The sequence below is a fragment of the Mirounga angustirostris genome, unplaced genomic scaffold, assembly GCF_029215605.1.
Source record: "Mirounga angustirostris isolate CCGP_5_RB_7025 unplaced genomic scaffold, mMirAng1.0.hap1 SCAF_11, whole genome shotgun sequence".
In the NCBI taxonomy this organism is placed as follows: Eukaryota; Metazoa; Chordata; class Mammalia; order Carnivora; family Phocidae; genus Mirounga; species Mirounga angustirostris.
Window position 1 is genome coordinate 96,190,848 of NW_026991719.1, and position 14,919 is coordinate 96,205,766.

Genomic DNA, 14,919 nt, shown 5'->3' on the forward strand with positions numbered 1-14,919 from the left:
AAATGAAAATTGATGATTTTCTTAGTTTTTAAAAATTTATTTTATTTTTTTTAAGTAAACACTATACCCAATGTGGGGCTCGAACTCACACCCCAAAATCAAGAGTTACATGCTGTACTGACTGAGCCAGCCAGGCATCCCAGTTTTGGGGGTTTTTTTGTTTGTTTTTTGGTTTTGTTTGGTTTTTTTGTTTTTAAAGATTTTTAATTATTTATTTATTTGAGAGACAGAGATCGTGACAGAGAACACAAGTGGGGAAGAGAGAGAGAAGCAGGCTCCCCCCCGCTGAGCAGGGAGCCCGACTCAGGGCTGGATCCCAGGACCCTGGGATCATGACCTGAGTCAAAAGCAGATGCTTAACTGACTGAGCCACCCGGGCGCCCCAGTTTTTGTTTTTTTTAATATGTTGGAGTTTGCCACTCTAACTTAAAAGTACCTTTTTATACCATTATGTGGTAGAACAAATGTATTGAAAACAAAGCCCAAACTTAATAGAAGGTGGGCTTAAAAAGAACTTGATGTTATATGTTTTTATACTTGTTAGGTGATGTACAGTATATGCAGACTCAGTGCTTACTTACCATTAAAATTTAGTATACATTGATTGACCAATTTATTCTGAATAAAGTTTTGAAGCAAAATCTTAGTTTTCATGTCTTTTTTTTAAAGATTTTTTTTTTTAAGTAATCTCTACATCCAACATGGTGCTCAAACTGCACCCCAATATCATGAGCCACATGCTCCACCAACTGAGCCAGCCAGGCGACCCAGTTTTCGTTTCTTTTAAATGATACATTTTTAAAAATTATTGTACTTTGGAAAACAGTATGGCTGTTCCTCAAAACATTAGACATTGAGTTACCATGATCCAGCAATTCTACTCCTATGTATACACCAAATAGAAATGAAGATATATGTCCACACAAAAAACGTACACAAGTGGGGTGCCAGGCTGGCTCAGTCAGTTAAGCATCTGCCTTTGGCTCAAGTCATGGTCTCAGGATCCTGCATGGGGCTCCCTGCTCAGTGGGGAGTCTGCTTCTCCCTCTGCCCTTCCCCTCCCCCTGCCGGTGCTTGCCTGCTCTCTCTCCTCTCTGTCTCTCTCTCAAATAAATAAAATCTTTAAAAAAAAAAAGTACACGAGTATTCATAATAGCCAGGTATGGAAACAACATAAATGTTCATCTCCCATGAATGGATGAATAAAATGTGGTATATCCAATCCACATGGACTGTTTTTTGGCAATTAAAAGGAATGAAGTTCTGACACATGCTGCAGTGTGGATGACCCTGGAAAACATGGTGCTAAGCAAAAGAAGCCAATCACAAAAGACCACATACAGGATGATTTGATTTATATGAAATGTCTGTAATAGGCAAACCATAGAGACAAAATGTAGAATAGTCGTTGCCAGGGGCTGGGAGGGGAGGGGAATGAGGTATGACATTTAATGGGTATGGGGTTTCTTTTTGAGGTAGTGGAAATATTCGAAACTTAAATAAAGGTGATTGTTGCACAACTCTGAATTTACTCAAAATCATTGAATTAAATGAATGCATTTTGCAATGTATGAATTGTATGTCATGAAAAAAGATAAAAATTACTGTACAGAGTACTACTGAAGGTGTCTAGAAAGTCCTTAGCTTAAATGAGGATTTTGCAGACTCAAAAAGTTAATTAAATTATAGGTCCTCTTGGTGTTATTTTTTACCTCAGGAAATTTTAGCCAGTGTCATGATTAAGAACCTGGATACTGGAGAAGAAATACCTTTGAGTCTTGCAGAAGAGAAACTGCCAACAGGTATTAATCCTCTCACTCTACACATCATGAGAAGGACTAAGGAATATGTAAGGTATGGCCTATTGTTATTATCATTTGTAGTATTTCAGAGTGGTGAAGATTTCTCTGTTTATGAACTATAATAGTCCCTAATTTGGTTTCATTCAGTCTTCTTTTTTTAAATATGGAATTAAAATAGAGTTAGTTAATGTATGTATTCTTCAACATTATTCTTTCTCAAGACCATACAGCTATTTGGGGAAAATAGTATATATCTGAAATCTCATAGTATTTTGTTTTTCTTTTAAAATGATTTATATAATACTAGAGATATTAGTGAAACATATTGAGGGTAAAAAGCCATGTGGAATGAAGATCTGGTTTCTGAAACCTTGCTTTAAGGACCACAGATTTTATAAGTATTATAATACTTATTATCTACTTATAATACGTATTACCTTTGTACGTCAGAAAATGGCTTTAGAGAGGTGATTGACTTTACTGTGAGATGTATGTAGATCGAAGAAATGATTATTGTGAAAGCAAATCTCAGTAAAGTGTAATACATGATGTACCTGAAGAGCGAAGAGGTAGTTAATTTGTCATTTCTGTGCAGCACGTTTTGTCCAACAAAAAGCCTTGTTGGTAGTAGGTTTTCCATAAGTTCCTAAATTGCTTTCACTTGCATTTTGTACATTAAACCGTGCTTAAAGATTCTATTCTTTGATCTCTCAAGTCTTACATTCTGAGGATCATTAAAATTAAACTTATATAAAGTATGTTAACATAGTTTTATTCTGAGTACCTGAGTATATAGTATACATGGATTGTTGAGAGGTGTAGGGGAAATGGCTTCTTTTAAAATGACTTCTTCCCCTTCTTGTAGTAATGACGCGGCACAGTCAGATGATGAAGAGAAGTTACAGTCTCAGACAACAGATACTGATGGTGGAAGGTTAAAACAGAAAACGTGAGTTACAGTACATCTCCTTTCTTTATTTCAAGCTTTTATTTAAAAAATACGAGAATTTGGGGCGCCTGGGTGGCTCAGTCGTTAAGCATCTGCCTTCAGCTCAGGTCATGATCCCAGCTCCTGGGATCAAGCCCCACATTGGGCTCCCTGCTCCACAGGAAGCCTACTTCTCCATCTCCCACTCCTCCTGCTTGTGTTCCCTCTCTCACTGTCTCTCTTTCTGTCAAATAAATGAATAAATAAAATCTTTAAAAAATAATAATAATTTTGGTTTTTTATATTTTTGGTAAGGACTCAACTAAAGAAGTTCTTAGGAAAATCAGTAAAGAGAGCAAAGCACCTTGCAGAAGAATATGGTGAACGTGCTGTGAATAAAGTTAAAAGTGTTAGAGACGAAGGTAAGTGAAATAGAACATTGCAAATGAATATTTAATTGATTTGTAATCCAAATTTAGCCTATGATTTATAAGAAGCATTCTGTTTTATTGAAAGTAAGAAACCTTTGTAGCAAACATTTTAGCAGTTCAATAAATCATGTTATTCTAGGTATCACTTAATTTTATGAGCAGAAAGAAAAATAAATTCATCTTAAACATGAATTTGTGCATACTTTGTAACTGTGGCAACCTGGAAGAGATGAGTGTTCATTAATCAATTGCAAATTAATTTTGTAAGTTTATTTAGTTTTTATAAATAGTTTCAAAATTTGGAAGATTTTCTAAATTTTACAGATCTTAACTTCCTGTGCCTTTGTTGTAATTGTACTCATTTATTTTATTTAATAAGTACTAATACAGTAGTTATTTTGTGCCAGACACTCTTCTAAGCACTTGGACCTGTATTCATTCATTTAACCTTCATAAAAACCCTATGAGGTAAGTACTGTTATTACCTCCATTTTATAGATGAGAAAATCAAGGCACAAAAAGGTCCAGTGCTTTGGCTATGGACACACAGACAATAAATGACAGAGCTGGATTTGGACCCAGACAATCTGGCACCAGATCCCATGCTCTTAACCAATATGCTATTTAGTAATAGTTATTGCTTTTCCATTTAATAAATTTTCTTGGTAAACAGTAGAAAGAAAATCTGATAGTAGCTTTATCTACATTAGCTAGTGATGATTTCTGTATTGCCTTTCTATTCAGTGTTTCATACTGATCAAGATGATCCTTCATCGAGTGATGATGAAGGAATGCCATATACAAGACCAGTCAAATTCAAAGCAGCGCATGGTTTCAAAGGACCTTATGATTTTGATCAGATCAAAGTGGTGCAAGATCTTAGTGGTGAGCATATGGTAAGCAACCTTTATATTTTTCAGGATTGATTGTTTTCATTGAGAGAAGTACTTTGGCTTGTACAAAGCCAATCTCTTATGTATATAATTTTGCTAACCTGACTCAAGAAGAGTAAATTAATATTAATAATGATTTAATGCCTAGGTAATGCAGAGTCTATCTCTGGATTATTTTTCAAGAACTGAAAGGTTTTTAAATTTTTTATTTAAATTTAAGATGCTGTGCAATATTGGTTTCAGGAGTAAAATTCATTGATTCATCACTTGTATATAATACCCAGTGCTCATCACAGCCAGTGCCCTCCTTAATACCTATCACTCATCTAACCCATCCCCCCTCCACCTCCCTTCATCAACCTTCAATTTGTTCTCTATCGTTAAGAGTCTCTTATGGTTTGGGGCACCTGGGTCATTCAGTCAGTTGAGCATCTGACTTGATTTCAGCTCAGGTCATGATCTCGGGGTTTTGGGATTGAGTCCCTCTCAGGGCTTTGTGCTCAGTGGGGAGTCTGCCTGAGATTCTCTGTTTCCCTCTCCCTCAGCCCCTCCCTACGCTCATGTGCTCTCTCTCTCTAAAATGAATGGATAAATCCTTAAAAAAAAAAAAAAAGTCTCTTATGGTTTGTTTTCCTCTCCTTCCCCCCCATTACTTCCCTTATGTTCATTTGTTTTGTTTTTTAAATTCTATATATGGGGACACCTGGGTGGCTCAGTCAGTTAAGTGGCTGCCTTCAGCTCAGGTCATGATCCTACAGTCCTGGGATTGGGCCCCACATCAGGCTCCTTGCTCGGTGGGGAGTCTCCTTCTCCCTGCCCTGCTCTTGTGCTCTCACCTGTTCTCTCTCCCTCTCAAATAAATAAAAATAAAATCTTAAAAAAAATAAATTCCACATATGAGTGAAATCATATGGTATTTGTCTTTCTCAGATTGACTTAATTTTGCTTAGCATAATACATTCTAGCTCCATCTACATCATTGCAAATGGCAAGATAGCATTCTTTCTGAATGCTGAGTAGTATCCCATTGTGTGTGTGTGTGTGTGTGTGTGTACCACATCTTCTTTAGCCATTCATCAGTCAGTGGACATTTGGGCTCTCTCCATAGTTTGGCTATTGTTGATAATGCTGCTGTAAACATCGGGGTGCTTGTACCCCTTCGAATCTCTATTTTTATATCCTTTGGGTAAATACTTAGTAGTACAATTGCTGGATCGTAGGGTAGTTTTATTTTTAGTTCTTTGAGGAACCGCCATACTGTTCTTCAAAGTGGCTCCAGTTTGCATTCCCACCAACAGTGCAAGAGGGTTCCTCTTTCTCCACATCCTTGCCAACACCTGTTGTTTCTTGTTTTGTTAATTTTAGCCTTTCTGACAGGTGTGAGGTGGTATGTCATCGTGGGTTTGATTTATATTTCCCTGATGATGAGTGACATTGAGCATCTTGTCATGGGTCGTTAGCCATCTGGATATCTTCTATGGAAAAATGTCTGTTCATGTCTTTTGCTCATTTCTTAACTGTGTTGTTTTTTTGGGTGTTGAGTTTGATAAGTTCTTTATTTATTTTGGATGCTAACCCTTTATCGGATATGTTGCTTGCAAATATCAAGAAGTGAAAGGTTTTCTTTTCTTTAAAGATTTTATTTATTTATTTGACAGAGACACAGCGAGAGAAGGAACACAAGCAGGGGGAGTGGGAGAGGGAGAAGTAGGCTTCCCGCTGAGCAGGGAGCCCGATGCGGGGCTTGATCCCAGGACCCTGGGATCATGACCTGAGCCGAAGGCAGACGCTTAACGACTGAGCCACCCAGGCGCCCCAAGAAGTGAAAGTTTTTGGTTTTGTTTTTTAAGATTTTATTTATTTGAGAGAGAGAGGGCATGAGCAGGGGAAGGGGGCAGAGAGAGAGGGAGAAGCAGACTCTGTGCTGAGTGTGGAGTCCGATGCGGGGCTTGATCCCAGGACCCTGAGATCATGACCTGAGCCAAAGTCAGATGCATAACCAACTGAGCCACCCAGGTGCCCCTCAAGAAGTGAAAGTTATTGAATAAGTAAAGTCTAGGCCCGTATCATTAAGAAAGCAGTGTAAAGGTACCAGACTTTAAAGAAGTTAAATTTACAGGGTGGTGTGTGTCTTTGGAATACATTTAAAATGTTCCCCGTGTATATTTTTAAAAGGTTTTATTTATTTATTTGAGAGAGAGAGAAAGTGAGCGAGAAGGGGAAGGAGCAGAGTGAGAGGAACAAGCAGATTTCATGCTGAGCGCAGAGCCCCGTGTGGGGCTTGATCTCATGACCCTAAGATCATGACCTGAGCTGAAATCAACAGTTGGATGCTTAACCGACTGAGCCACCCAGGCACCCTTCCCTGGGTGTATTTTAAATAATTAACACAAATATTACTGTAGGTCAGTGTATTTTGTAAAATGGCAGCTAAAACTAGGAGAGAGAGGTACAAGTTTTCTACCAGAGTTAAAATGTACCAAAGTGGGTATAAAGTGCCCAAGTGATATTGCAGTTACCCTTGAAAATGCTGGGAACACAGGGAAGCTGGTAATAAACTCCTGGACTGGGCAGATGATGCTGTGGGTCTTTGATCAGGGAATCTATGTATCTATTTAGATTTTAAATCCAAAATGTGGCTTACCTGAAAGGAAGCAACCATAAACATATCAGACGGCAGCCAGATTGGAATTTAAACTTTGGTGCTTATAATCTCCGCATAAAATATTTGACTTGATTATAGTAACTTCCTTAAGGAACTGATGAACTTCCTTGTACTGTTTTGATTCACTTTCGTTATTTCCAGTTTTAAGTAAAGTCTCATTGTAGTAGGTTCCCAATAACAAATTTCTTAATATACTTGAATTTTATGGAAATGAATGTTATTTCAGTAAATGAGCTATTGCCTCTAACTTGGATACTCTTTTTTTTTTTTTTTTAAGTAATCTCTACACCCAACATAGGGCTCAAACTCACGACCTAGAGACCAAGAGTTGCATGGTCTCCCAACTAAGCAGGCACCCCATAAGTTAGATAATCTTTTTGATCTGCATAGATATGTGTTGTAATAGTAGTTATGACAGTATTTGTTGTAGTAGCATTTGGCTTTTCCAATTTAAGGGTTCATGTTGTTAAATCATGCCACCCCCACCTCCCCAACACATACTCACACATTTCCCTATTATTAGCAGTATTTGGGAATTCCAACCATACATTGTGAAATCTTGTATCGGAGGGGGAAAAACAGGATGAGACCACACCATTCCAACACTTGTAAATGCCCAGTGCCATGAGGGTCACTGCTAACATGGGCCTATGTTTCCCTCAGCCTTGATCAAGGGTATTAGTAGTATCCTGATGGCTCTGCCTCCTCCAGTGTCACTCCCTCTTGTGTTTAGCTAGGAGACTGAAATCCCCAACTAGGATTTTTTTTTACAATGATTTCTGGCCACCTTGGAACTCCATTTCCATTAATTTGTAGACAAGGCTTGGGGCTTTGAACTTGTTAGTTTAGATTAAGGTAAACTGCTGCTATCTTATCCTACCTTTCTCCTAAAAATTCCTCTTTGTGCTGTTGTGACATCATTGAACTGTTGGCCTTCAGTGGTGTTAGTAATATGAGCATTATCTTAGTATGTATAATTTGGAATAATTCTTTACTTTGGCTTTAAAATAATGTTTCAACTCTTAGGGGTGCCTGGCTGGCTCAGTTGGTAGAGCGTGCGACTCTTGATCTTGGGCTTGTAAGTTTGAGGCCTACATTGGGTGTGGAGATTACTTAAAAATAAAATCTTAAAAAAGAATGTTTCAACTTTTAAAGTAGTAACTCTGAACCTTCCTTTGTTTTCATAGGGAGCTGTTTGGACCATGAAATTTTCTCACTGTGGCCGATTACTTGCCTCAGCTGGACAAGACAATGTAGTGAGAATATGGGCTTTAAAAAATGCTTTTGACTATTTCAACAATATGCGAATGAAATACAATACTGAAGGTATTTTGATTTACTTGTGGGCTTTAAAACTCTAGAGACATCTGGCATTTTTACATTTTAGGTATAATGATGCTCTCTTCTCTGGCAACCATTTGCAGCAACCACTATTTTTAATAATGGCCACAAACCTAAAAGTAGGACAGAAGTCAACACCAAAAAAGCATCTATATCCCATGGAAAACGCTACCATAGAGCTTTTGACTTTATCCCTTTTGAAGTATAGTGTAGAGTTTAATTCATCAACTGTTGAGAACAAAGTCACTTGGTTTCCCCTGACAACCTTTAGGTCTCTCTTGGGTTTAAATGAAATAACCTGATTAATTTAGAAAAAGAATGAGGAGAATAATATCCATCCAGTAAGTAAAGAAAAAAGGAGACCCAGCCATGAAAAGGAAATGTGATTTGTCAGTGCATCAGAGGTATATGAAAAAAGGTTAAATGGCAAAGAGAAACCTCAGAATGTGATGTATGTACACCATGATTACAACTATGTAAAATATTTCTGTATATTGGTAACTTACCAGGAAAGCATGTGGAATTGATAAAAATAAGAGCTTTATATTTATGGGATTCTCCTCTTATAATTATTTAACTGTAATAAATTTTCTCCACAAACCCCTCCCTTCTACTCCCATCCTCACCCTAGCCAACTAAGGCTGAAACCAAGAAGTTAAGGGATGGGAGAAAGAATAGGTGGCTATGGGCTGGAGTATAGAGTATATTTGAATTACCAATTTGAGGAACATAGAAATCTGGGGAGATCCACTAAACTGGCAAATGAGGCCCTGTATACTTTAGTGGTCCTGTGGGTATTGCTTGCATTATGTTATAATACATAGCTGAAGATGATAGTGGGTTGGCAAAAACTTACAGTACATTTTTTTTTTATTGCCCTGCCTAGAGCAGAAAGACTATTTTCAGTGGCCCTTGAGACTTCTACCACCCCAGACCCTTTATTGTTCATCTTGTTTGTATTCACTATGAATAATGAAGATTTCAACAATATTTTATTAAATTGACAATATGGTTATTTTTTATCATTTTTATCATAAAGGTTTTATGATAAAAATGATTAAAACCGTTATTTTGGTGCCCAAAGAGTTAATGCCTCACTTATTTAGAAAATGTGTTTTTTTCAGAATGTTACATTGTATGACTATTAATTAGGTGTTCCTGTGTCATTATTTCTGATTGATGTTTTGTGTGTGTGTGTACATACGTGCTTTTTTAATAATTATTATTTTGTTTTTAGGACGTGTGTCCCCGTCACCTTCTCAGGAAAGTCTGAATTCATCAAAGTCTGATACAGATACAGGGGTATGTTCAGTATTTTATGGTTACTCTTGTTAAGTACTATAATTTGATTTATTTACCATGAAATACCTCATTGTCTATCAGAAATTACAGTTACATGAAAGCAGTTAATTAAGATACATTACAAACAAGAGGTTCTTCTATTAGAATTGGTAGATGAAAAACTGTGATATTTAAAAGCTGTCATACAGTGCATGATACTACTTCAGCTACCAAACTACTAATGTAAACTTAAATAAAACAAAATCCCTTCCCCTCAAATCCATGTTACAACTTAAAAAAATACTGGATACTGAATAAGGAGTGAAGAAGGAAAGAAAAGATATAGAAATATTTTAATTTTTCCATCTTCTTGGTGTAATAAATGCTTTATCACAGTTTCAGGTAGTTTAAAATATCTGAATGGTTTTCCTTTGGTCTGATAGCTGGAAGGTTAAATAATTTTACACCTAAAAAGCAAACTGGAGAAGATAATTCTACGCTGTCCCATGTGCTTCTTGTGTATTGATCTAGACAATGGTGATGTAAACAAAGAACCTAAAATGTCCACCTGCTCAACAGTATTTTCCTGAAATCTCATTGTCTCTATAGTATTTGACACTAATGTTTCCCTACTCTAAACATATTCCTCTCAGCTTTCTATGGTTCTCTTTTTCCTGTTCTCTTCCTACACCTTTGCTGTCTCTTCCTCTTTCTCCCACTTAAATGGTGCTGTTTTTCAGAGTTGTGTCCTTGACCATCCTTATTTGACATACTCATTCGTTGCCTCCAGTCCTGAATTGGCTTTACCTTCATAAGTCTTGTTTCCTTTGAGAATAGCTTAATGGCTTTTAAACAAGAATAAGATCTTATTGGGCGTGCTACCCTTTTCACATAACAGTATATATAGAATCTCTCCATCAGTGTATTCAAGCACATCGGCTAATAGTCTAAAACTGAACTCCCTCAACAAGTGTTTTTTGAGTGCCTGTCACATGTGCCAGATACTGCTAGCTTCTGCAAAGTCAGATGAGACATAGTCTTTGCCCTCAGGGACTATGCTGACTGGTGGAATAGATATATCCACAATTCTAGTACTGGATGGTAATATTCTACAGTAGGTACTGCACAAGTATAGGAGTTATCCCAACAAATCAGAGCGTGAAGAAAATGTTCCTGGAGGCTTTGTGTGTGAGCCAGGAGTTAACTGTGTGAGACAAGGAAGGAAGGAGCTCATCAGAATGAACAGCCAGTGCAAAGGCCTGGAAGCTGAAACGGCATGGCATGTGAATGGTGCTGCCAGAAGTTCCATGTGGCTGGAGCAAAGCAGACAAGTGTGAGAGTTGGAGGAGAGGTAGGCAGGATTTGGATTTTAAATGGCCTTTTGTTTTAAACCAAGACATTTGGACTTTGTCCTGTAAGCTGCAGGGGAGGGGGGAGGGGGCTTTGAGGGGTTTCAATCAGAAGCTTAATTAAAATTTCAGATTTTTGTTTCAGGAAGAGCATTCTGGTAAACACTGTAAACGATCGATTAGATGGGGGCTCCAGACTAGAGACGGGGAGACCACTTAAGAGGTTATTAACCCAGGAGAGAAATGGTACTTCGATTATGAAGCAGTGGGTCTAGAAACCATAATGATGAGCTGAATTTTAGAGACGTGGAAGAGGTAGGGTCTCTGGCACTTGGTGACTGACTAGCTGGGGTGGCAGGTGAATAGCCTACTACAATCCCCAGCTGTCTGGCTTGAGTAACTGGTTAGATGTTAATGTTCACTCATGGAAATATTTTTATTTAACCCTGCTTCTCTCTTTGAGCCTTTAATGGCATCACCATCCATAAGTTACTTTTTTAACTTCGTCAGAAAATACTCCATTACTTTTTTTCCTTACATACATATCAAATGAGTTATAAATTTCTGTCCACTTGCCTCCACCTACAAATGCCCTTGGAATCTGTCCCCTCATTCTCCATTGTCACCCACATTATCTAGACCTTCAACATTCATTGAGATGTTTGCTGTAGCTTCCTAATTGCTTTTTCTGTCTCCAGTCTCTACCCAATTTATTTTCTATGCTGCCACCAGCTTTTTTCCAAAATCCAGATCTGATGCCATTTTGTGGTTTAAAATCTTTTGCTGGCTCCTTGTCACCTATAGAATAAGGCCCTTTCTGATATTGATTGCCTCATCTTACCCTTTAAAAAAAAATATTTTATGATAGTAAATGCAAATTTTTTTTAAAAGATATTACCTATTTGAGAGTGAGAAAGAGAGAGCGAGCACGATTGTGGGGGAGAGGCAGAGGGAGAAGCAGACTCCCTGCTGAGCAGGGAGCCTGAGGTGGGGCTAGATACCAGGACCCAGAGATCATGACTTGAGCCGAAGTCAGATGCTTAACCGACTGAGCCACCCAGGAGTCCCCACATCTTATCTTTTTAACTCAGTTCTAATTCCCTGGTGCCTATGCATCCCATTCACCATGCTGGACATAGGTCTGTACCCTAACCATTCTTTCACTTTTGTGCCTTTGTGCTGTTTGCTTTGCCCACATTGCCCTCCCTGTCCCCTTTTCTCACTGGGCAGAGCCCTATTCATCTTTCAAGATTCAGTTCAAAAATCTTATTTTCTCTTAATATTTTCCCTGAATCAGGCAGGCAGAATTGTTCCTCATTTGTGTTCCGACAGAACGTTACAGGTATTTTGACACTGATATTACTTACCATGTCTTCTTTGGCAATTTGTCTCATTGGCTAGACTCTGGGCTGATTTAAAGCAAAAAACAGTACTTCACAGATTTTAGTGTCCTTGGAACCTAACCCCATGCCTGACTATGGTGGGCCTGAATCAGTGTTGAATTCCTGCTTCTGGGCCTTTGTTCCTATCCTCCTTATCTGGATGCCTGTAATCTCCCTTCTTCCTGTTCAAAGCTTGCCCATTCTTCAAGGCCCACTTCCTCCATAAAGCCTTCATTGACTAATGTAGCGGTAAAAATTTTAACCACTTTGCTTTGGGGAAAAGGGTTTGCTTTTATTAGTTTAATTCACCATAAAGCTTCCAGGCATTAATTATTATTAAAAACAGGAACTATTTGTACCATCTTGTATTATGCTTATTTCAACAGTCCTACTAACAGATTGTTCTATATATTTTTTAAAGATTTTATTTATTTTAGAGAGCGCAAGTGGTGGGGAGGAGCGGAGGTACAGGGAGAGAGAGAATACTAAGCCAACTGCGAGCTGAGCTCAGAGCCTGATGCGGGCCTCCATCCCAGGACCCTGAGATCATGACCTGAGGTGAAAGCAAGAGTTGGAAGTTCAACTCACTAAGCCACGCAGGCGCCCCTCTACTGACAGATTCTTTTTTTTTTTTTTTTTAAAGATTTTTTATTTATTTATTTGACAGAGAGAGAGACAGCGAGAGCAGGAGCACAAGCAGGGGGAGTGGGAGAGCGAGAAGCAGGCTTCCCACTGAGCAGGGAGCCCGACGTGGGACTCGATCCCAGGACCCTGGGACCATGACCTGAGCCGAAGGCAGACGCTTAACGACTGAGTCACCCAGGCGCCCCTACTGACAGATTCTTAACTACGTCTATCCACCCCACCTCATCCCCCAAAAAACCTAAGTAACTCCCAATCTTGTTTGAATACAGGCCTTTTATTTATGTATTTATTAAGATTTATTTATTTATTTGGGGGGCGCCTGGGTGGCTCAGTCATTTAGCGTCTGCCTTCGGCTCAGTTCATGATCCCAGGGTCCTGGGATGAAGCACTCATTAGGCTTCCTGCTCAGCAGGGAGTCTGCTTCTCCCACTCCCCCTGCTTGTGTTCCCTCTCTTACTGTGTCTCTCTCTGTCAAATAAATAAATAAAATCTTTAAAAAAAAGGATTTATTTATTTGAGAGAGCGAGCGTGCGAGTATGTGGGGTGGAGAGGGGCAGAGGGAGAGGGAAAAAGAAACTCAAGCAGACTGAATGCTGAGCCTGGAGCCCGACGCGGGTCTCGATCTCACAACCCTGAGACCACGGCGTGAGCCAAAACCAAGAGTTGGACGCTCGACCAACTGCATCACCCAGGCGCCCCAAATACAGGCCTTTTAAATGAGGAGCATAGCAGTTCTTTGATACAAAAAGTAGTGACCCCTGGAGTACTGAGCTTTTTTCCTGTAGTAGTTGAGTATCATATCTGCTGTCTTTGAGAATAGATTGGTATTTCTTTTGCTTTTGTCATTTTGATTGGGGATGGTTAGAAGCGGCCTCTGTTTCATATGCCTTTGGATTATGGTATCTGGTATTACCTTTGAACCTAGTGCTAGCTATAGTGAGGGGCAGTGTACACAGTGTAGTTTATTAATTTATTTTCCTGATGTGTGTGTTCTTTTTTCTTTTCTTATGATAGTGATATATTTATCTCTTTTGAACTACATCCTCAGTCTTGTTAGCATTCATGTAAAATAGAGTACCTAAAAGTACCTATAGTATAGTTGGACATATAGAGTGACACACCCAAGATCCCTAACTTATTCATTGGTCATGCCAAGTATTTTCCATATGTGTGTGTGTGTGTGTGTGTGTGTGTGTGTGTGTATGAGGCCTTCATAGAAAAATACTGAATACCTAAAGAAGCCATTAGACTCGGGCTTATATATGATTTTTTTTTTAAGATTTTATTTATTTATTTGACAGAGAGACAACGAGAGAGGGAACACAAGCAGGGGGAGTGGGAGAGGGAGAAGCAGGCTTCCCGCAGAGCAGGGAGCCCGATGCGGGGCTTGATCCCAGGACCCTGGGATCATGACCTGAACTGAAGGCAGATGCTTAACTGACTGCCACCCAGGCGCCCTTCCTATAGATTTAGTCCAAATTCCTTAGCATGGCTCAGTCTTGCAGAGATCTCATTGTTATTTTTCATCCTTCCCTCTCACAAACCTTATGTTCTGAGCCACTCAGTTGTTTATTGTTACCCCAATAAAAATGTCAGACCCTTTGTTGATTGCATGTATTTACATATACTATTCCCCTTTGCCTGGCCAATTGGTTTGACTCAAGTCTCCTCACTGAAGCATTTCTTGCTTCACCCAGTGCGTAATTATTCATATGCTCCCTCACTGCCCCCATGGTATTTTGCTCATATTTCTGCTAAAGGCACTTAGTATACTACATCAATTTATGTAACAACAGCTAACATTTTATGAGCCCTTACTCTGTGCCATGTACTTTGCTTGAGTACAATTTATATCTTACCTCATTTTACCTCACAATAGCCCTGATACTGTTGTGAGGTGGTACTGTTAAGAGCCCTATTTTACAGATGAAGAAGGCTTAGGAATGTTAAGCAACTCACCAGTTTCACACAGTTGGTAAATACAGCGTCAGAATTAGAACCCAACTCTGATCTGTCTTTGGAAAAACTTACACTGTTAATCATTATGCTCCACTAGTTGGCATTGTAAGGTCTAGCACGGTGTCTTCGTTTAGTCCACAAATATTTACTGAGTGCCTACAATGTATTAATCGCTGTTCTAGGAAATTGAGGATATATAGTAGTGAACAAAAGCGACAAAAATATCTGTTGTTATGAAGCTTA

The 14,919-nt window shown here is 38.8% G+C and overlaps 1 protein-coding gene across 2 annotated transcripts in view; it reads left to right on the forward strand.

Annotated features, from left to right (window-relative positions):
* Window positions 1-14,919, forward strand: part of WDR44 (WD repeat domain 44) — a 78,435-nt gene that overhangs the window by 43,519 nt on the left and 19,997 nt on the right. For both annotated transcript variants that reach the window (XM_064574496.1, XM_045881825.3), the window contains exons 7-12: window positions 1,718-1,854; window positions 2,668-2,751; window positions 3,046-3,152; window positions 3,906-4,057; window positions 7,907-8,045; window positions 9,298-9,362. In XM_064574496.1, coding sequence (XP_064430566.1) covers window positions 1,718-1,854; window positions 2,668-2,751; window positions 3,046-3,152; window positions 3,906-4,057; window positions 7,907-8,045; window positions 9,298-9,362 — 684 coding nt within the window. The remainder of the gene's footprint in view (window positions 1-1,717; window positions 1,855-2,667; window positions 2,752-3,045; window positions 3,153-3,905; window positions 4,058-7,906; window positions 8,046-9,297; window positions 9,363-14,919) is intronic.